The following is a 22572-nucleotide window of genomic DNA, read 5'->3' on the forward strand; positions in this document are numbered from 1 at the left end:
CTCCTGCTTTCTGTTCTCTGCCTTGATGTCTGGGCAGCTGTGAGGACCCAGAGAGGAAACCTGGGCTTCTGGGCTTGGGCTGGGAACTATCCTATTCTGAGTTTCAAGGAGTCTTCTTAAGTAGTTACACTAAGTGCTCTACCTGAGCCTTGTCTCCAGCTAGTGGAGGTATGTGCTGGGCATGGAGATTGATGCACTCCTCCCTTCTCCAGGAAAGATTAGGAAGTGTGTGTATTGCTCTCCAGAACAAGAGGACGGAGACAAAGGGACAGGTGGCGTCTTCTCCAGACTCCTGGTTTTCCCTCCTGTGACCACTTTCTGGAGCTTCTATTCATGGCTGCACTCTGTTGGTGTTCTTTCCCCATGTTCTCAGGATGATTTCTTGGCGATCTGGGGGAGGAGTGGGCAGGAGAGACAGGAGTGGTGGGGGCTGGGAATATGCAGGAAAGAGAAGGAGGGTGGGTGGAGAAGCCTTCCCAGAGAGAGAGCCAGGATGTGGAGGTGGAAACGACATGGCAAGAGCAGTGTGTGACAGACGGACATCCACTGGGCTCTGACAGGGAGAGGCAGAGAGGCACTCAGAGGGACCAGAAGAGCCTGGCCCAGAGGGATGGAAAGAGGCAGACAAGCAGAAGAGTTCCTGGGCAATCTCCTGGATATCAGATTAGAGGAGGCTATCAGATTCCAGTCTGTGAGGACAGCCTCTAACCTCAGGCCAGGAGGAGACACAGAGCCCACAAGATGGATCCGCAGAGATGGTTCCGGGGTACAGTTTGGGTCTTCCTCTGGAGTGCAATGTTTTTTTTGTTTTTTGTTTTTTCTGGTTTTTCAAGACAGGGTTTTTGCGTAGTCCTGGCTGTCCTGGAACTCATTCTGTAGACCAGGCTGGCCTCGAACTCAGAAATCCGCCTGCCTCTGCCTCCCAAGTGCTGGGATTAAAGGCGTGCGCCACCACCGCCCAGCAATGTTATTATTTTCTTATAGTGGGTCCAGGTGCCAGCAGCAGGGAGAGCAGACAGTGGGTTTGTGAGGTAGGAAAGACATGGAGAGTTATAGACATGAAATAAGACAGCATCTTCTGTCAGTGACCCCTGACTCTAGGCTATCTGTCCCTAAGGATGGCCCCAAACGGGAAAAGACCAAAGTTTCTGGTTTCATATGAAGGAATTAGAAGCAATTCAGAGTGGACCCTCTGCTCTCCCCAGTCCAGCACACAAATGCTGATTCAGGCCCGGGTTTTAGAAAACTGGCAGCCTCCCAGGTTTCAGAGAAACCCTGGTTCCAACAGCATCCCCTTTTATGGTACCTCAGGAGAAAGACCAGCACACGGGAATGGCGCTGTCTGCGGTGCTGATGGCAGTCTCAACCCACAGCAGCAGGTAGAGAACCAAAGTTATGAGGGAAGGGGCAGGGGCTGGGGAGAGCAAAAGGGTTCTGTCCATCCTTTCACCTACTGTCCACAAACTACCACTAACCCTCCACCCATCCTCCTACCCACCACCCACCTACCTACCTCCCATCAATTTCCTATCTCTTCACCCATTTGTCCACCTACCCACCCACCCATTTCCCTTTTCCCTACTTATCTACCCACATCTATCTCCCACCTAACAGCTCTATTCATCCATTCATCCATTGATTTTTCTCATCTGCTCATCTGTTCACATACCCACCATCTCTCCCATTTTCCTACATAGTCATCTATCTACCCATTTTTCCACCTACTTACCCATTTACCCATCCATCCATCCACCTACCCTCCCATCCATTCACCCATCCACCCTCCCACCCACCCATTCATCCATCTACACATTCATCCATCCATCCTCCCACCCATCCATTCACCCATTTATCCACTCATCCATCTATCCATCCATCCATCCATCCATCTATCCATCCATCCATCTACCCACACACCCACCTACTCATTCACCCATCCACCCATTCATCCATTCATCCATCTATCCACCCATCCACCCTCCCATTCATCCATCCATCTATCCATCCATACATCCATCCATCCATCCACCTGCCCATCCACCCACCCACCCACCTACTTTCCTAATCACTCACTCATCTACCTACCCACCCATCCCATTCATCCATCCAGCCACCATTTGCCTACTTTTTCAACCCACCCACTCACCCTCATCAAATTAGACCATAAAACCACAGAACTAGAGATGTAGCAGAGTGGAAAGACCCTTTTACATTGAGGACACCAAGGTTTAGAAGAGGAAAGGGGAGTGTTCAAGGCCACGAGGAGCTTCTGTCCTCAATTTGGGACAGGACTGGAAATCACTGCTCTTGTCTATACACCACAGGTTCTCCCCTGGGGTCTGGGAAATTGCCTGGTTGTTATGCTGATATTTACTCTGGTATTTGTTCACAAAAGCTACAAGGACAGGAAATGTGACAACCTCCATCCACCCTGAGCCAGGACTCTTGTGTATATGCACACTTGCTATGACACCCCCCCAGTGTGTGTGTGTGTGTGTGTGTGTGTGTGTGTGTGTGTGTTTGCATACTCCTAAGTATTAGTTCTGACTGTATTCCTCATTGGATGTCTGTGTGTGCATATATGATCCGTCTACATGGTGGTGTGAGCTAAGGTGTATACTTGACAGTGTGTATATGTGGTATGGACAGACATGTGGGTAGAAATGGCTGTTTTTCTCTCCCTCATCTTTTGAAGAGTCCTGGGGTGCTAGCCCTGTTTGTGGCTGGCTCCCCACTGTGCCTCCATTTCAAAAATTACCCCATTTCCTGTTCACAGCTGCTGCCTCCCCCAAGGCTGCAGCTCTGTCCTGTTCCCAGGCAGGTTTAAATGTAACTCCCATCCCTCAGTTGGTGTAGCAGAGGTTAAGTTATCTCAGACCCTGGTTGTGGGATGTGGGGTGGGTGTTCATTTGTGCAAGTGGCATTTGAGCAAGCTATGAAGGCCCCTCTGAGTGCCAGGTCTGAAGCGGCCTGTTTCCCTCAGTGGTTCCTGCAGCTAACACCTCATTCTTGAGCAGGTCAGACTCCAAAGCAGATGGAGAGGTGGCTGCCAGGCCTAGAGCCTCAGCTCCACTAGTTGGCATCCTACTTTCTTGGCCAAGGATGGAGACCCTCCTTGCTGGTGCTCCAACTTTTCCCAAGTTATCTTACCTCATTCCCCTGCCCCCGCCATTTTCCTGCCCTTGGCCTAAAAAATCCACAGAAAACTGATCAATCAGAACAAAGGCCAGACAAGTAGCAACCAAATGGAGTAAAGGACAGCTCAAGGCATCCACCAATCAAAGCAAAGGGCAGGTTGGGGAACTGACCAATCAGAGCAAAGGACACACTGACTTCTCTAAGCCCTTGGGGTGGGAGATGGGAGTTGGGTGCTGAATATGCAGGGTGGGAGATCTGGAGGTTTGAGTAATCTCTGGTCCACCACAGACGGGTCATTGTTTTTCATTAAGCCTCAGTTTCTTCATCTCTCAAATGGGGAGACAGCTACTGCATCCTGTGGCTTCAGAAGTTTCTCTTGCGTGTAAGGCTTGCTCCATGGCGTTGGCTGTACTCCTGTTTTCTTAGCACACACGTGGCAGGTACCACCAAAGTCAGACCCTCTCTGGGTCCCTTTTGGTGATCCTCCTGCCTCCAGGCAGGAATAATTCTCCATGGACACCAAGACCTGGAGCCTTGTCCTTGAAGCTCTATTTGAGTGTGGGTCAAGAAAAAAATTTTTTTGAGATATTCTGGGCATGGGATTTTCCCACTTATGGTCTTTAGCCTTAGCCTTGGGAGCAACGTAGTAGCCTGGGACAGTGCTGTGTGAGCAGGTGATAGGGGGGTCTCTGGTCTGTGCTACATGAGGAAGTAGCTGTTGCCATGAGAACCTAGAAGGCTGACATCATGCAGGGTGTCTTCAAGGATACGGGGCTCCATGTAAGGGCAGCGCTGATGCCGTGCAAACTGCCAGAGGGTTACAAACAAGCAGACTTAGGGATTGTGTTGTCTGGAGTCAACTGCTTCGAGTGTTCAAGAGTGGATAGACATCAACCATGACCAAGATGTGGTACACCCTTGACAGTGGGAGAGACCAAAGCAAGGCCTGGGCAGGGAAGGCAATGCCTGCTGTCGCCCCTCCCACTGGGAAAACAGAGAGTGTGTGAGGCTGTAGCCGAGGAGACTTGTCAGTGGCATTTGGAGCTGACACTTGGACAGACCCCAGTCTTCACACAGACCCCAGCTCAGGTCTATCTGTCCACAGAAAGGCAGCCTTTCTATCAGGTAGCATTTGACTCATTCTTGACCACTCTTAGAGCAGGGGAGCCAGTACCCCAACGCCCCCTTCACTAGTGGCCTCAGTCTTTGTAACATGGCTGTGCTGGGAAGAGGCCCCTGAGATCCCATTGGATGGTTTGTGCCAGCTTCCTGTAAAATCCTTTGGGCCACCTGGCCATTCAGTGGCCATGGAGTTTAATCCTTTGTTGTGGGGTGTCTGAGAGGTGAAGTTGGCCACAGAAGCTTCAGACTGAGCCTCTCTGAGCTATCTAGTCTTAGCCACATCTGGATTTGGTTTTCTACCTCCTGCCTTGAAAGGGTCATATCATTTGGATAAATCTCATCTTGTTCGTAACTGGGACAGAAGGAATTGGGGATGGCTTAACCACATTACAAATGTGAGGAATTTGCACACTCCCTATGTGGGCTAACAACTTTCTATGAATACAACTCTGATATTTCAGCACTTTAGTCTTTACCAGCTATATGCATTCTATGGGGTCCTCCAGGAGCCCCAGCTCAGCATAGGAATGGGGCCCACACAGACCCACAGAGAAGACATCAGGAATCTCCCCAATCCAAGGGTTGGGGAGAGGGCACAGCTGAGTGGATGGTGTGAGTCACCACCCTGCCCTGGCCTTGCTCCCCTGTTCCGTTACCTTTCTCTTTGATCCCCCACGGCTCTGGCCAAGTTAATAGAGCAAGAAGAAGAGACCTTTGTTGTCTCAGTTCCGGCTCTCCAAGGACGAGCTAGGCCTATTCCTGGAGGGGAAGGCTAGGAGGCAGTCAAGGCTGATTCTGCCTTCCCGGCCTGCAGTGGCCTAAATCTGTGGTGCCTACCCTTTGTGCTCAGCTGGCCCCAGCCTCCATGCTTGCTGCTTCCCACCCAGCCTTAACTCAGCTGAAGCTGCGGTATGGCCACAGTTCCTCCAACTTAGAGATGCCAGAGTCGCTGCTTTCCTAAGGACAGGAAACCTGTGCTGACTCTTGGCTTGACTTCGTAACTCACTGTGAGGCCTTCACTATGCCTTTGGCCCATCTCCAAGCCTCAGTCTCCCCATATTCAAGGCCAGGGGACTTGGGAAGTCTTTGGCCTTAATTCTGCCGGAGTCTGATGCTCTAAGCTCAAGTCTCACCCCACAGTCCTTGGGCCGCCGGGCAGAAAGAACCATTTATACTCTTTCTTCTCTTCCAGGATGCTTTGCTGAGCCTAGGCGCCGTTATCGACATTGCTGGCCTTCGACAGGCTGCCAAGGATGCCCTCTCAGCCGTGCTCCCCAAAGTGGTAGGTGTTTTCCCTTCCTGCCCTCCCCTCTCAGCCTTTGTCCAGCTCTGAGCTCACCGTGACAGACCTATGTATAGCAGGAGAGATTGAGGATAGACATAAAGAAGAACTTCCTGGGTATCAGATCTTGGAAGCTCTAGAGGACTCACTCTTCATGAGTGAATCTAGTATTAGATTAAAGGAGGAAGCTGGGGGCTGGAAAGATGGCTCAGCAGTTAAGAGCACTGACTGTTCTCCCTTAAGTTGTGAGTTCAATTCTCAGCAACTTCATGGTGGCTTACAGCCAGCTATGTGATCCAATGCTCTCTTCTGTCTGGCATGCAAGCATACAGGCAGACAGAGCACTCATACATAAAATTAATAAATCTTAAAAAAAAAAAAAAGTAGAGGGCTGAAGAGTTAGCAGTCTTTAAACCTCTCTCTGTCCCATCACAACACTACGAGTGGGATGGTAGGTCCAGGGGCAACCAAGGTCACCTGAACCCTGAGTGCCTTCTTGGGGGTGTTATATACCTCCCTTGCCCTTGGGACTTCTGGCTCCAATCGCCGTTGCTCATTCTTTAAGCAGGAGGCTGATAAATCAGCTTCTAGGAGTGAGAGCAGCAGGGTCACAGCTGTGCCAAATGGAGGGATACAGGGAACTCTGGAGAATAGGTTTTGTATCCACATAAGGAGCATGGAAGACTTCCTGGAGGAGGAAATGTCTGAACTAAGTCCCCTTGAACATCCTCTCCCTGCTCTATACACCAGCCGAGGCTTCGGGAAACATGACCAACTCAGGATGCAGCCTTCCCACCCCACTAGAGCCTATTGTCCCTGGCTCTGAGTGATGGATGACCCTTCAGAGGCCCAGAGAGGGAGGGTATTTCACCAAGGACACACAGCATGACAGGGACAAATGGGGCTTGGCATGTATGCACCCCTATTCCCTGTTCTCAGCTCTGTCTTCCCTAAACCTCCTAGAAGTTCAGCGCCCAGGAGGAGGGCTAATGGCTGAGCTTTATTGAGCGTGAAATTGGTAGGAAGTGGGTGGTGTGTTGGCGCCCAAAAATAAATCCTTTGGGAGAGGGTTGTGACTGAGACAACATCTGCCCTGGGGTGGAGGAACATCTGGATGGTGAGGGTAGGGAAAGCTGGCAGGTCAGAGACTGTGGACCTGCCCTGCAAGTCTTGAGGTGTGTGTGTGTGTGTGTGTGTGTGTGTGTGTGTGTGTGTGTGTGTGTGTGTTAGAAGAAGGGGGTGAGTGACTGGCTTGGTGCCCAGCTAACTAAAGCCTAAAGCTGGGGCTGAGATGACAGCTGAGGTCCAAGAGGCAGTGAGATGTTACTCCAGAGGCCAGTGATGGGCTGGGGAGCCCAGGCCTGGGGGAGCCTCTGCTTGACTGTAGGGAGGACTGGGCCCTGGGAGGTGGGGGTTGGAAGAGGAGGAGAGCTGCAGCACCTGGCTTCCTCATCAGCACCCATTGTGGCAGGCAGCCCCAGTGCAGATGGTGCTGATGTGTACGAAACGAAAAGCAACCCTCCTACCCAGTAAACTGGGCTAAATTTAACCAGGATGGCTGAGTGTGAGGGTGGAAGGCGTGGACATGCGGAAGTGAGGGGTGGCTCCTGCCCCCGCCACCCTTAGACTGCCCACCTTTCTGTGTGGGGAGGATGGACTCTTGGACTGAGTGCCCTACTAGGCTCTGAACCTGTTTGAGCCAAAACCAAACCAAACCAAAACCAAAACAAACACCCCCCCCCAAAAAAAAAAAACCCAAAACCAAAACAAAAATCCTCCAGAGTTCCGGATCCATTAACAAGGAGGGGGCAGGATAGAGATGAGGGGTGACAGCTCACTCAAAGTGGCTTAGTTCCTGGATTTTGGCCCAGAGGCTGGGCATAGTGGCCTTGCTTATGATCCCAAAGCAGGACTGTCACAAGTCCTCAGCTTTAGCCACACAGTGAGTCTGAAGCCAGCCTAAGCAACACGAGAAAGCTTGTCTCAAAGTCTCAAAAACAAAAACAAAAAAACCTCAAACAAAACCCAATTCAAGCCTAGACCCTGTTCACCAAGGCCAAAGGGGCTCTGGGCCTTCCCAGAGGCTGTTCCTGCCCTCCTGTGATCCCTACTTCACCTCAGGACAACTGAACCCAGTTGAGTGTCACAGGAGGTCATGGTAAGGAATTCCCTGTGGAATATCCAAAGGACACAGAAGCAGCTGGCAGGGTTGTGGCTTCTCAGTCTGCTGAGGGTTCCACACTTCTGAGAAAGAGCCTTCAGCAGCTCCCCCTGAAGCCACCCCCCCGCCACCCTCAGCAGAGAGGGTTCCCCAGACTCCCAGGAGAGTGGCCAACCATTGTAGGATTGGCCAGGACCTCTAAGGGTCCCCATGTGGGGAAGTAGATCTTTGTCTGTGAGATGACAGCTTCTGCCAGGACAAGGCTTGCAATTGAGACTCCTCTGTCCTAGGGAGGGTGGATGGCTGGACCAAAGACCCTACAAGCTCCAGCCAGTGCTTCCAACTCACAGTGAGAAGTGGTCGATCTAAAATGTGAACTTCCTCTGCGTCTGCTCCCAGCTGTTTCTAAGGCCCTCCAGCCTCAGCCCTACTCACCTTGCCATCCTATGCCCCTTCATCCCACCGTCAGTTCCGAAATGCTTCTTGCTCTGTGCCACTTGGCCTACCTGTGCTAGTCAGTTCCAAGCCTCATCCACACCCCAAATGTGGCCAGTCATAGCTAAAAGACTGCTTCTTCTGGGAAGCCCTCCAGAGCCCCACAGAATACAGGCACAGTGCCCTGGCTATAGTTTCTTGGCTTGGCTCACCAGGGTATTGGAAGGAGGACTCGTCCTAAGCCAGTGTAGCCTGCATGCCATACCAAGTATGGTTTGCCAGATGCCTGAGGCTGGAGTTCAAGGTTTGGGTGTGATTGGCTCACACCTTGGATTGTTGTGATCTGTAAGGAAAGTAACAGTTTCATGGATCTCTGCCTGCCCAGAACCCCTTCCCAGACCACCAAGCTCTGGCTCCCAAGCCCCCATGGCCTTGCCATGGACAGACTAGGGCTGGTCAGCCTCTCTACAGGGTCTCACAAGTGCCTTTGGTTCTAGGAGACCGTCTATACCTACCTGCTAGATGGGGAATCCAGGCTGGTATGTGAGGACCCCCCTCACGAGCTCCCACAGGAAGGAAAAATTCGGTAAGTCACTTTCTGCCTGTCCTTTGCCCTCTGGAACTGCCGAGAGGTCTCAGGGTTGAGACACCTTCCAAGATCATCTGGTGCACCCTCAACTGGGTGGGTCCCCTGGGAAAGAATTTCTCCTCCTATTTTGGGGATGTATCAAGTGGGATGGATTCTCTCTTTATAGAGTCTTTTTCATAGAATTTTTTTTTCTTCTAATACAAAGTCTCATGGTGTAGCCCAGGCTAATTTTGAACTTATAGTGATCCTTCCACTTCAGTCTCCTAAGTGCTGGAATTATAGATGGGCTCCGCCATGTGCAGCTCCCATAGAGTTCTTCTGGGTGGCTGTGGCCTCTCAGAGTGGAGTGGAGGGGTGAGCGGAAAGGGGCTACAGCATCTCTCAGTTCCAACCCCAGGATGCCATGAGCATTACCCATGAGGCTTCGGTGTAGGATCCAAGTATACCTGGGCTGCAGGAACACACAGTGACAGCTTCCTGTACCTAAGATTAGAAGTTTTTGGACCTTTACTACCTAAGTTCAAATCCCACCTCCCTGTGTACTAGCAGTGTAACCTTATGAAAATCAGACATCCTCTGTCGTGTGATTCTTTTTCTCTTTGCTTTATGATGGCACGGTGGTAATTGTGTGTGGTCTGCTATGACAATCAGAACCCAGAGCTCAACACCCGATGGCCTGTCATGCCTCTGAGCCCAGTGAGTTCAGCCACCTCATTTTCTCAGAAAGGATACATTCAGAGACATGTTTAAGACCATAAGGCAGTTGTGACGCCAAGCTGGGCCCAAGACACAGTTCTCAGTGGGGGTGGGGAGATGACAGCCTCTGGGTGACCCATCCTTTTTATCTGAAGACTATGGGAGCAGAGGGTATCGTGGGTGCAGTGCAGTGAAGCCAATTTCAGAAGGTTGGGCTGTTTTGGTCTAGCCTGCCACTCTTTTGGCAATGCCAGGGCTGCTACCCTGACAATTCTTAGTCATAGAAGTCCTGAGAGAAGTCTGTCTGGAGATGCCAGCCTCGTAGTTCTGGATCCTTTGTGGTCCCTGATACCCTGGGTTCTAAGACACTGACCCCGCTGGACTCTGGTGAGTCCAGAGCCCCTCCTTCCCATTGTTCTGCCACAGGTCTGGGAGGTGGGGCAGGGTTGACACTTTCCCTTTAGGTTTCTGCTCAGGACTTCTCCCTGAGAGGACTGCAGTGAACAGAGCCACAGCCCCCTGTAGCCTGGGTCCTATCTAGGGGCTTTTGCCTTGGACATGGTGACAGCAGTGGTACTTCCATCATCATTTGGAGATGCAAGCACTTCCTACTTTTTAGCAGTACTGGCATCGAACCCAGGGCCTCATGCATGCTGGGCTCTACTGAGCTACATGCTCCAGTGCACATGCTTACACGTTTATTTTGTGACAGGGTCTCACTAAGTTGCCCAGGCTACCTGGAATTCACTCTGTAGCTCAAGCTAGCCTCACATTTTTCCTTCTCCTGCCTCAGCCTTCTAAGTAGCTATACCACCACTAGGCCAGATCTCCTGAATCTTAAAGATTTAAAAAAAAAAAGCTGGACTTGGCAGTGGTGGCCATGTACTTGGGAGGCAGAATCAGGTAAATTTCTGTAAGTCTGAGGCCTGGTCTACAGAGTGAGTTCTAGGACCGCCAGGACTACACAGAGAAACCATGTCTCAAAAACCAACCAAACCAAACCAAACCAAACCAAACCAAACCAAACCAAACCAAACCAAACCAAACAAGCTGTAATGTGTGTTCCTTTTCTTCTCTGAGCCAATTCCTCCCACCCAGAGTTCTTCATCTGTTATTAGTTTGACTCCTCCAGGAAGTCTCCCAGCAGTCAGGGAAGGCATTCCTGAGGATTTGGAAGGCATGCACAGAATGGCAGGCTCAAGGGACAGGTTTGTGGAGCTTGCTCTCCCTGGCGCTCCGGGCCCTGCTCCCTTGGGGAGTTTGGTGGTATCTGCAGTGTGGGCAGCTTGGAAGGACTGACACTCTGCACTATCGGCCTGTTCAGCATCCTCTCCATAGCCAGTAAAGCCTTTGGAAAAGACAATTAAAAGTAAATGTTCAAATGCAATTAGCCCAGAACTACATGGAGATGGGAGGCTAGTGCCTACTGGGACAGAAAACCAACCAACCAACCAACCAACCAACCAACCAACCAACCACAGGGATTCCAGAAGGCAGAAAGAGCAAGAGGGCAAGGGATTGGCATCTCAGAGCACAGCATTTAGAGCACAGTCAGGCCAGTAAGGACTAGGGTTAGGGTCTCAGGCTGGCACCCTCTTCTGGAATCTGTTCTGCCTGCCCATATCTGTGTCTGATGTATGGGACCTGAATAAGCTCAGGTCCATTAGGGCTGATGGGCCCAAGGGTGGTATGGGCCCTGTTTTTGAGTTTTTTCCAGCAGAATGAAGCGTGAGACCCAGGCATGTGGAAGGCAGGTAGACCTGGATTCTAGCCTAGCCGCATGCCTGCTCAAATGAGAACTAACCTTGGTTGACCTTGAAGGAATGAGTTTCCTTTTGACCTCAGTCTCTTTTTCTGTGAAATGGGTGAGATTGGGGACAGGCTTCTCTCAAGTGTGACCATCAAGACATAGAGAGGCACCTCCTTGTGTGCAGCTACGTGGGCAGTGGTGGGGGAGGGGTGATCCAGCAGGAAACAGCTTTTGCTGGCTGGCAAACAGCAGCAGGTGTGGCTGGAGGCTGGATCGTAAAGGCAGATAAGGCTGAGGTGATGGACAGAAAAATGAGCTAAGGTGGTGTTAGAGGCAGGGTAGAGCCACGCTCCCACCTGTCCGACCCCGCCCACTCTGAGGACTCTAACTGCATGGCCAGTTGAGGAGCTCATGTGTGGGTCGCCTTTGTATCCTCCCAGGCTTGCCTGTTCTCTTTGCTCCCCAGATTAATCTTTCCTTGCTCTTCTTCCATGGGCCAGCAGCACCCATTTCATGAGACATGCACAAGGGACTCCTTGCTGATGAGAAAAAGCCAAGCTTCACAAAAAGGGGCTGGTCGCCATGGCATCCCCAGGGAGAGTCTGTCCACAGAAGAGTTTGGGACTGGAAAGCAGGACACTGGGCCTTCAGGGCATTGTGGCCGTGATGACAACTCGATTGCTTTCTCCCGAGCCTCTGTTTTCCCCTTTGTAAGATGATGAGGTTGGTCCACCTCTAAATTGTACTGGCTTTAACAGGAATTCTGGCCTGGAAAGGAGAAAACCCCTTGAGGCTCTCCACCCCTATCTCCTAGCCTGTCTGAGATCCCGACCAGGCAATCCTCTTGGCATCCCAAAACCTCAGAGTCACCACTGCCAAGTGTAGGAGCTTTAGACCTTCCAGCTGTCACTCGGGCATAGCCTTGGCTACCATTTGCAGGGCACTTCCTCAAGGCAAACCTGGTCTTTTCTCATGGCAGAATCTGAGTGTCCATCTGGTTTGTCTTGGAGAACACAGTGTCTGTCCGTTCCCATTTCTGGAGTCTCATTCTGGCGGACCCAGGTGCTGGCCTAGATCATAATTTGTCTTCAAGAGAGAAATGAAAGGTCATAGAAATTAGTGCAAGGCTTGGGGAAGGATGGAGGGATAGTGAAGAGATGGAGGATCAGTGACATGATGGGGTTCAGTTAAGGGGTTCAGTGAGATGATGAGGGTCAGTTAAGGGGTTCAGTGAGATGGTGGGATTGAGTTAGGAGATGGGATTGGGTTCTGTGAGTGGGATTTAGTGAGGGATTGGGGTTCAGTGAGGGGTGGCATTCAGTAAGGAGGGTCAGTGAGGGGATTAGGTTCAGTGAGGGAATGAGTTTTGGTGAGATGATCAAGGGGATAGTCTATCATGGCAGAGAAAGGCATGGCGGCAGGAACAGGAGGCAGCGGGTCACACTGTATCCACTGTCAGCAAGCAGAGAGGAACAAATACTTGCACCCAGCTAGCTTTCTTGTTTTTATTCAGCATTAGATCCCAGTCCATGGAATGTGCTACCCACATTTAGAATGAGTCTTCCTATATTAATTAACCTAATCCAGAAAATGCCTCACACGCATGCCCAGAGATTTGTCTCCAAGGTGATTCCAGACCCTGTCAAGCTGACAATCAATATATACCACCACAGAGGCTGAGTGAGGGGGTGGGGATCGGTGAGGGGCAGAAACTGAGTGATGGCATGGAGAACAAGTTAAGTGGGGCTCCGTGGGCTGGGGTTGGGTGGATGGGGTGAAAGACTCAAGTGAGGACCACATCGAGGGATCGGGGCCCATTGGAGATGAAGGGTCCGTAAGGAGAAGGAATTTGGGAGTTGAGTGGGTCACGGAGAAGTTGGAATTTGTAGGGAAGGGCTGAGAGTGAGCTCAGTATGAGGCTGGGGTGCTTGGTTAGGGCCAGGGCTTAGCGGAGCTTGGAGAAGGATGATGTTCAGTGAAGGAGCAGGTGTGGGCAGGTCTCAGTAAAGGAGGAGGCCAGAGAAGGATGCAGGAGCTCCGGGAGGTGGAAAGAGCCTGGACACGTGGCCCTTTCCAGGCTATTGACCTTGCCCACATACAGCTTTCCCCTCTATTCTTTCTCCATTAAACAAATAGTTGTTAAAGGAACGGAACTGTCATAAACTCCACGCCCGTTCCTTTCTGTGCTCTGTGCCCATCTGTCTTTTCCTTCAGTAGGGCAGGCCATGACCACCCTGGCACTAAGACTGAGTCATTGGCATTCAGTCTGGGCAGCTGGGCTTGGGCAGGGGTTGAGTTCTTTGCCCCTGTCTACAGCATCAGCCTGGAAGATAGCAAGGAGGGGGTAGGAAAAGCTCTGGGGTTTAGCCATAGTCAAGCCTCTCCCAGGCCTCTCCCAGGGTGGAGGGAAGTCCCCATCTCAGCACCCTTGTTTATAGTGTGTGGGCATTTGTGGATCATTCAGGCAGTGCACATTCTGGGAGGGATGTGACCAAGAAGATAAGCACCCATGGGAGTGTGTGTGATATGCCCTCTTATCTGAGGCTGTGTGCTATGCAGAACTCAGAGCAAGGTGCCAACACATCCTTAGAGTTTGGGATTTGGGGAGACCCTGGTGCTTGCTGAGGGCCTGATTCTAGTCAAAGCTGCACTGTCTCAGCCTGTCTCTCCTCTTTGGTGCCAAGGCTATTGAGACTAGATTTCCAGTCTTTCTCTAGTGAAAATTCTACCCAGGCAGACAGCTTGAAAGATCTGAAACAAAATTCAACCATGTCTTTTCCTGCTTAAATTCCTGTCAGGGGTTCCTCTGTCTCAGAATCAAACCCAGCTCCCCACAGCCCTTGGCTCTCCTTGGCTCTGCCTTGCACCGTCCAGCCATACCTGCTTTCTGTGGCTGTATTTTTCAGCAGGCATATGTTACTCTCCCCTTTGAGCCTTCATATATTCAGTTCCCTCTGCCTGCTCATCTAGCCCGTCCGTCTGGATGACCTCTGTGTGTCCTTCAGGACTCAGGCACCTCCTTTAGGAAACCTTTTCTGACCCCACTTCCATCCCATATGAGGATGGATTGGGCATGCTCTTCATCCTTTTGTCGTGGCTCTGGTACCTAACTCCACTGTGGATCTGTATGTCTGTCTCTACATGATGGTAGGATCCCTGAGTCAGGTATGAGTCTCACCCCTCATGTCAGCTCCCTCCACTGAAGCTGACCCAGAAGGGCCATATAGGAGACTGCAGTGCATATCCATGAGGCCTCTCGCCTAGGAAGTAGATCCTTGTTCTGTTAAGGAGGACAGTTAGAAACCCAGGTAGGAGGCCAATGGCTGGGGTAGAGTATCTCCACTGAGGCTGGGCAGTAGCTTGGGAATAGAGAGCAGGTTACAGCTCTGAGTGACACATGGGAAACAACCCATCAATTACTGAAGGGAGCTAAAGAAAGAGAGGCGGCTAGGACAGTCTACAGATGAGTCACAGGAGTTTTGACAGGGAAGGAGCTAGAGGAGATATATCCAGGCTGAAATATCTTTACTGCACTTCAGGGACATCCAGGCTGTCCCTGGTACCTCCAGGTAGACTTGGGGTTGCTGGAATCTGGAGCTGTGAAGCAGATCCAGAGACTTATGAGGCCATGTGCACAGGATCCTGGGGGCAGGTGCAGCTGAGTCTGGGGGTGGGATAGTATGGGCTGGTGGGTGAGGTGTTGAAGTTTACTGACCTTCAGTTCAGGGACCTGATGGTCATTCCATTCTAGCGTCTGGCATGTCTGAGGCCAATTAGCATGGTGGGGTTTGAAACCTAAAAACCCCCAGCCTTCATCAATTTGGTCAAGAGGAAAGATGGCTTCCATCACCTTCCTACCACCCTGATTTCAAGCAGTTGGAACAGCCCAGACTTTAGATGTGAAGGGCAACAGATGAGAGACAGTCCTGGCTCTTGTAGATTCTGAATTGGTCAGAAGGGCAGGGAGGGAATGCCTTCTGTGTGGTTCCGAATGCTGTGTGACCTTACAGAGATGCTCAACATCTTTGGTCCTTTTTATTCTCCAGCAGCTGTGACCTCCTGACTTGGTGACTTGCAGGCCACCCCCTCCCTTTTCCTCATCTAATCTGTGCTGTATTCCTCCAATGACCCTGATTGCACGCTCCAGAGTCCCAGCATGTCTTTTATCCAGGCCAGGCAGTTCTTATAAACACAATACGTGGAAGTTGCATGAGAGATGAGGAACCCAGGGCAATTAATCATCAGGGAGTGACATTTGGTGAAAAATCAGGTGCTTAATTAAGCAGGAAGAGCCAGAGGCCCGGGGGAAGATGGTGTTTGTGGAGGACAGAGAGAAATTTTCTTCACATAACCAATCTTTCTTACCTCAGTTTCTAGCCTCCACATGTGCCCGTGTCCTGCTTGAACCTCAAATGCCACACACCTTTGGCCTTGTCCAAGCACAGTGATTAAACCTAAATCTGGTACCAGCTGCCCAGGTTCAAAGCTCCATCCTACCACTTATTAGCTGTGTGATCACAGATAGGTTGCTTGACCTGTCTGTACTTTAGCTTCTGCTTCAAAATGAAGATGGCAATAATTTTTAACCCCTAGAGATGTTAAGGATTCTGAGTCGATATGTGATGGTTAATCTTCATTGCCAAGTTGTTTGGAGTTGGAATCACCAAGGAAACACTGTTTGATGTCCAGAGTGGTTTAGCAGGGAGCAAAAGTCTACCCTGAATGTGTGTGCTGGGGCGTAGCATCAGTCTTTCTCTGCTCCCTGACTGTGGTTACAATGTGACCCGTTACTTCATGCTCCTGCTCTAGCAAACAGAGCTGCTTCCACCATATACCTGCCCCAGCCATGACAGCTGTGCCACCACATTGTGTGCCTGGACAAGCCTTTCCTTCTTTAAGCTGTTTTGTATGTATATTTTGTCACAGACAGGAAAAAGGTTAATATAGAAATTGGTACCAGGAGTGGGATCATTGCTGTAATAAACCTGACCATGTGGGTTGTAGGTCTTTAGAACTAAGAGCCTTGTGAGAAGGATTGGGATATTTGGGGGGAGGGGGGGACAGAAGTTAGAGAAGCTCGAGATTGCTATAAAAGGAGCTTAACAGACCATTCTTGTGTACATGAAGAAAACCAGAATTCCAGTCTAAATGTTATCAGTACAGTTCTGTCTCACAAGATTTCAAATGAATAGGAATCTATTGGGAATGGGACAAGAAGGCATTTGTTTTATGAAGTGCAAATAATCTGAAAACATTCAGGTTGTGTCATAGTTATTGCTCGTTGCATTTATAGAGATTTATAATGAAAATTCAAAGCAGAAAGATGTGAAAATGTGCAATTTACCAAGGGAAGGAATGTGAATACAGTTGAAGCTGTAGACATAGTGGACCTCAACAGGTGTCTACACATTTAAGAGATTTGCTCCATTAAACAGAAACGTTGTGCTTTGCACTGAGCAAATAGGAAATGTGTCTATTCAATATCTATTGAAAGCTCTAGCTTTTAAAAATGCATATTCATTTGAAGGAAAGGTGATTGAACTGAGACTGCCACTGGGGGTTCTCAGCTCAAAACAACTGAATAGGGAAACATTTTTTTTCTAGCAGAGTCACCGAAGTACACAGAGGTTAGTTACCACAGTTGTGGTAGCAGTGGGCCAGACTATGTCACCAACTGATATCAGAGCTTCAATGTGTCATCCCTATTGTATCTGTTTGGTACATGTAAAGAATGAGTCATAGGACCATGCAGGCTTTTTTTCCCAGAAAGCCTCTGGGTTCAGGAAATGGTTTTCAGGGTCAGATTCCCTGCAAGAAGGTCCCAGGAGGCCACTGCATCAAATTTGAAAGTAAAGCCTACATTTTAAAAAGACCTCAGGATGTTGAAGATATGAAGATTATCCACCAAGAAAAGCACCAGGCATGAAGTTGAGCTAGTGCAAGAAAGAGGATATGTTTGTCACAGGTGGCCAAGCTCGAGGGTGGCACCCAGACAGTGCCACCAGGAGCCATAGACGCTAGAGCCTTGAGCTCTGTGCTAGCTTTGCTGAATACCCAGTCTTGTTTTGATCTGACCTTTCTTTGCTGTGTGTCCTTAGTCCTTCCTTTTGGAATGGGAAGGCTTATTCTGTGCCACCGTATATTGGAAGTATGTGAATTGCTTTTTTGATTTTACATTGGTGTACAGTTCAGAGGTTGCCTTGAACCTCGGGTGAGAGTTCAGAGTTTGAGCTTTTGCATAATGTTATGATTTTTGAGGACTCTTACATATAAAGTATGTGCATTTTTCATCTTGAGGTGGCCTTTGAGGATCAGAGAAAGAATGTTATTTACAGTGATGTGTTTGGGTAACAGGGGGGATTGTGATAGTTAATCTTCATTGTCAGCTAAACTGGATTTGGAATCACCCAGGAGACACACCTCTGATGTGTCTGTGAGGTGTTTAGTTAGAGGAAAGGCCCATCCAGAACGTGGACCATGCCACCCCCTGGACTAGGGTCTGAAGTCAGTTTAAGAAGGGAGCAAATGAGAAGCCAAGATGACCACCTGTTTCATCCCTCTGCCTCCTGACTATGGACACACTGTGACCAACTGCCTCACCCTCCCATGGCCTCACTCAGAGCTGCTCTCACTGCCTTGCCTTCCCTGTAGCATGGACTGGACCCTTAAACCGTGAACCAAAAGAAACCCTTCCTTCCTTAAGTTGCCTTTTGTAACAAAACCTCAAGGGTTTTGTTACAGCATCAAGAAAAGTAACTCACACATCATCTATGCAAGTTGCATGGTGCAGTATGACTCTGTTGGTGCAGGGAATGAATGCCCAGTGACTATAACTCTGCTGGTTCCTGCAGTGTCTCCCTCCCGTGCTTAGCACTAAAACTTGTTGAACAAATGGGAGACTTGTCCTCTCCTCGATTTCAGCTTCTCCCGGGATGCTCAGAGAAGGTAGACCCCGCACCCGAGGTCAAGTTGCGAGGGTAGAATGTGACCTGACAGCCCTAACTGTGAGCCCCGGTGTTCCTCTGCTTTCTGTTACCAGAGGATCTGCCTTGGGCTGTGTGCATGTCTTTTTCACATCCAACAGCGAGAGATATGGAAGGCTAGGCTGTGGCTCCCTGCCTTTTTACATGGGGCATGGGTAGGGTCCCGCTCTCATTTTGACCTTCCTCGTGTCTATCTTGAGGCAAATCATCTAGAGCAGTGGTTCTCAGCCTTCCGGATGCTGCAGCCCTTTAGCACAGTTCCTCATGTTGTGGTGACCCTTTAGCCATAAAATTATTTTCCCTGCTGCTTCATAACTGTAATTTTGTTACCGTTATGAATTGTAATGTAAATGTCTGTGTTTTCTAATGGTCTTAGGGGACCCCTGTGAAAGGGTCATTTTTAGCTCTGAAAGGAGTCTTGACCCACAGGTTGAGAACTTCTGATGTAGACTCTGGCATGTGTACAGGGTTCAGCCTGTTTGTTGCCAGGCTGATGGGAGTGGGCCCAACCCCTCTTTGATCCAGGACCTGAGAGGTGAGAACATGTTTTATTTTCAGAGAGGCTGTGGTTTCTCGGAAGAGGCTGAGTTGCAATGGGCTGGGACCTTCGGACCTACTGGGAAAGCCCTTGGCCAGGCTGGTGGCTCCGCTGGCTCCTGACACGCAAGGTAAGGGTTAGAGACTAGACGGGAACAGGGCGGCTGAGTTCTGTTTCCAGGTCTGCTTTCTGCCTCATCTGTCTCCTCCTTGTGCTCGATGTCTCCAGCCATCCCTCCTCCAACTTTCTCTCTAATGCTACTAATCTCCCCAAGCCTAACTTCCTGACTGTAAAACGGACAACAGTGCCTTTCTTGAGGGGGTGTTTTTGAAGCACAAATGCAATGTCTGTGTAAAGGGTCTCAGTGACTGTTGGCTGCTGTAGCTGTGTGCTTATGCCTGTTGCCAGATGGGGCTGGAGTTGTCATGTTCGCTGTCATTGTCTGTGTCTCTTTCTTGTCCTCTTCATGCCTCCTGTCCGCCATGTCTCTCTCTGCCTCGTGTCTCAGTCTCTCTAGGTCTCTGTCCTCTGTCTCGATGTGGAAAGTGCACAAGACTGGGAGTCAGGAGAGCTGACTTGCTGAGTGATCTTGGGCAAGTCACTTCACCTTTCTGGACCTCAGCTTCCTACCTGTAGAACCAGGATGCTCAGCCTTCCCTAACTCACTCCATCCCTCCTTCCCTCCCTCCCTCCTTCTCCCCCTCCCTCCCTCCCAGGGTTTCTGGGAGAATCACAAGAAAGTTGTCAAGTGAGGGACTTCCTTCTGTCTAGGGGTTGTTGTTATGGTTGTTTCTGTCATGGACTCAGGTCTGCTCTCTGTCTCACGGGGCCTCTGGGTCTCTCAGTCTTTGTCCTGGCCTCTTTGTCTGCATCTTTGTCTTCCCTGGGTCCTTACTCAGTATCTCTTGGCCTCACTGGGCCTGCAGGACCACCTCATTGCCCTCTCCTCCCCTCAGTGCTGGTCATACCTCTGCTGGACAAGGAGACTGGAACTGTGGCAGCCGTCATCTTGGTAAGAGCCTGCCCAAGTGGCTGGGTTGTGGGTAGTTTGGCGGTGAGGAAAGCAGGGGGAAAAGACTGTGGTTAGAGCCTCTGTGTGTGTGTGTGTGTGTGTGTGTGTGTGTGTGTGTGTGTCGGGAGAGTGTGAAGGTGCACTACCACTGGGATAGATTGGAGATAAATGAGGGCTTGACCAGAGCCTGGGCCATTTTAGACCAATGCTGGGCCTCATCCTGGTAGGAAGAAGCCACTGGTTCATTGGGTAACCCAAGCCTCATCTGAACTCAGCTCTCATCTTTTCCTCTTGGAAAACTCTGGATGGGTTATGGGACAGGGACACATTGAGGTGATTGTGACCAACAGACACTGAAAGGGCATAGAAAGGGACGTGAGGCTGTCCCCACTAGAGACACTTAGGCAGTTTAGGCATCAGAGGTGCTGGAGCTAGGGGCTGAAGAGAAGGTGAATGTCCCCAGTGGAGCTGCCTAGGTGACAAGCAGCAACCAAGACGCTTCTTGAAGCTACAAACCAGAGGGATGAGAGGGCCTTTATCAGAAATAGAGACACATGGGAACTCAAGAGGTTGTTTTCCTTGCATTCCTGGATGCTCTTTACTTTCCATCATGGGGTGTCCCCACCCCCACCCCCGGGCTTCTGCTTCACAGCTTCATAGAGAGGTGCCTTGCCAGCAAAGGTTCTGTTCCTCTCCTAATCTCTTATGGAGATGGAAGTCAAAATCCTTGTCTTGTCCCAGGAAAGGGCTTGCACCCCAAGCCACAGCAACCGGTTATCTGCCAGCATCAGAGTAGTGGTTCCCCAGACAAATAAATTAGGCTCCAAGGGACTCCTCCTGATCTCATTAAAAGAGAATTAGAGGTTTCTGAGGCGCCTGACCTTTCCTGAGCTGCAGGGCAGGCAGTAAGTGGGATTGGAGGGGGCAGCTACCCACTGGGGTGAGGTGCCTGGCTTGACTCCCTGACAGGAGGCCCCATCTGCCTGAGGGAGGAAACCCAGAATCATCCTTACTGATCCCCAGATCCAGGTGTTCCCCTGGTGATGGGATGTGCTGTGGACAGAAGTAACTGACTTCTTGCCCTGTTTTTTGGGTAGCCTGTCCTAGAGTTGGCAGACTGAGGCCAGGCCAGGGCAGGTGTAAGGGCTGAGGTGGGGAGACAGTGGCTTCAGCCCACTTCTCTGTAGACAGAACTGTTCTACAGGTGCCAGGCTCCTTGCAAGCCTTGTCCTCACTTTGAGACAGTGAAGACTTGGGTGGAAAGGAAAGCATTTCCCCCAAGGTGAAGACATTTGGGAAGTTGTTCATCTTGGCAACAGCAGGATGGTTGCCATGTTTGCCTTGGCTAGTGTCAAGCCAGGGGTCTGGGCTTCAGCTTTCTGGAGAGCGGAAACTCCAGTGTAGTCTTAACTCAGCCAGCCACCATCTGGGGGCTGGAACCAGCCATTTCTACTTCTTGGAGCTTTCAGTCTGGGAACAGGCAGGGACACCTTCAGGCCACCAGGAGCCAAATGAAATAATTGCAGGTGCTCTGATGGCACTGGAGCAGCAAGGGGTGCCCCCCCCCAAGTGGAGAGAGTGTTTGAGTGAAGCTTTGGGGTGTAGGTAGGAGGTAAGGGCAGTGGGGAGAGCATGAGCAAAGGCAGGGGGAGGAGGTGAGAATCGGGGATGGGGTGGGGGGAGGAGTGTGATCCTGCGAGGCTGAACTGTGAGATGTGTACTACCAAGGAAGATGTTACCTGGGGCTCAGAAGTTTCTGACAGACATTCTCTCATCTCCTTAACGATCCCGACAAGAGCGAAGAGCTCTTGAAAGGACTTTAGAGCATCTCACTGTCCAATTCTCTAAGCCTGAATCTTCCCAGTCAGGTAGAAACACACTTCTTAGGATGCCTGCTCCCCAAGACACTCACATCTTGACAGCTGCTCCCTGGGTCACAGGATCTTTCATCCTCCCAGAGGCAGCACAGGCAGCCATGAGGTACACAGCTGCTACCCAGTCCTGAAGGTAGAGGAGACAGAGGAAGAGGGAAAACCGTAAGTCATCAGCTCCTTCCTTGATAACTCCAACTTTTACCCGGATCTCTCTCTGCTGTTGGTGTTTATCATCTACACACTCATGCAGGCACACCACACACACACACACACACACACACACACACACACACACACACACACATCCATCCAAGACCTCTTCCTGCTAGGTCATCGGCTCCTGCCTTCAGACTGTTAGTCTGGAGGGCATGGAACAGGTGGCATAAGTAAGGGAGGATTGCAGACGCTCACAAGCTCTAGCCAGCAGACCAGGGAGTCTTGTGAGGAGCATTGGGTTAGATGGAGCTGCAGTCAGCAGAGGACCTGCTGAGAGACAGACGTGCCATCCAGGTGCAGCTGTGTGCCTGAGTTCTGAGCTTTCCCTGCTCAGTTCAAGGCTCCTTGATTGCAAAGTCTTTGTGTAGAAAGTCTCTTACTCTGCTTTCCAGTTCTGGGATAAGAAGTGTCTTTGAGGAGTAGGCGGCTCTTGGTCTCTGGCATATGATGCATGATTTGCGCCTGCTCCCCACCCCCTAGCTCTGCCTGCTAGCTCCTTGCATGAGAAGAGGGTGTTCATGCCATTAGTCATGTTGAACTTGATGAGGGTGGGCCTGGTAGCCTGGCCAAGTTTGTAATTCTTTCTAAACACTGGTACCCACTGATTAGCATTTCCCACCGAACTCGGGACACCCACCTCAACATTAACATTTACAAGGGTAAATGTTACCACATGCAAGTGTGTTGGGGGAGATGAACTGGTTTGTGTTATGGAATGTTGGAAGTATGGGTGTGGCTCTTGAATGTATGAACTAATTTCTTGTGTATGCACATGT

At 50.4% G+C, this 22572-nt stretch overlaps 1 protein-coding gene across 4 annotated transcripts in view; it reads left to right on the forward strand.

Moving 5' to 3' along the window:
- The window catches only part of Pde2a (phosphodiesterase 2A), a 91104-nt gene that overhangs the window by 54105 nt on the left and 14427 nt on the right, over nucleotides 1-22572 (forward strand). For all 4 annotated transcript variants that reach the window (XM_076938951.1, XM_034512349.2, XM_076938945.1 and 1 more), the window contains 4 exons: nucleotides 5453-5542; nucleotides 8636-8724; nucleotides 18715-18824; nucleotides 19651-19706. In XM_076938951.1, coding sequence (XP_076795066.1) covers nucleotides 5453-5542; nucleotides 8636-8724; nucleotides 18715-18824; nucleotides 19651-19706 — 345 coding nt within the window. The remainder of the gene's footprint in view (nucleotides 1-5452; nucleotides 5543-8635; nucleotides 8725-18714; nucleotides 18825-19650; nucleotides 19707-22572) is intronic.

Source organism: Arvicanthis niloticus, chromosome 1 (assembly GCF_011762505.2).
Source record: "Arvicanthis niloticus isolate mArvNil1 chromosome 1, mArvNil1.pat.X, whole genome shotgun sequence".
In the NCBI taxonomy this organism is placed as follows: Eukaryota; Metazoa; Chordata; class Mammalia; order Rodentia; family Muridae; genus Arvicanthis; species Arvicanthis niloticus.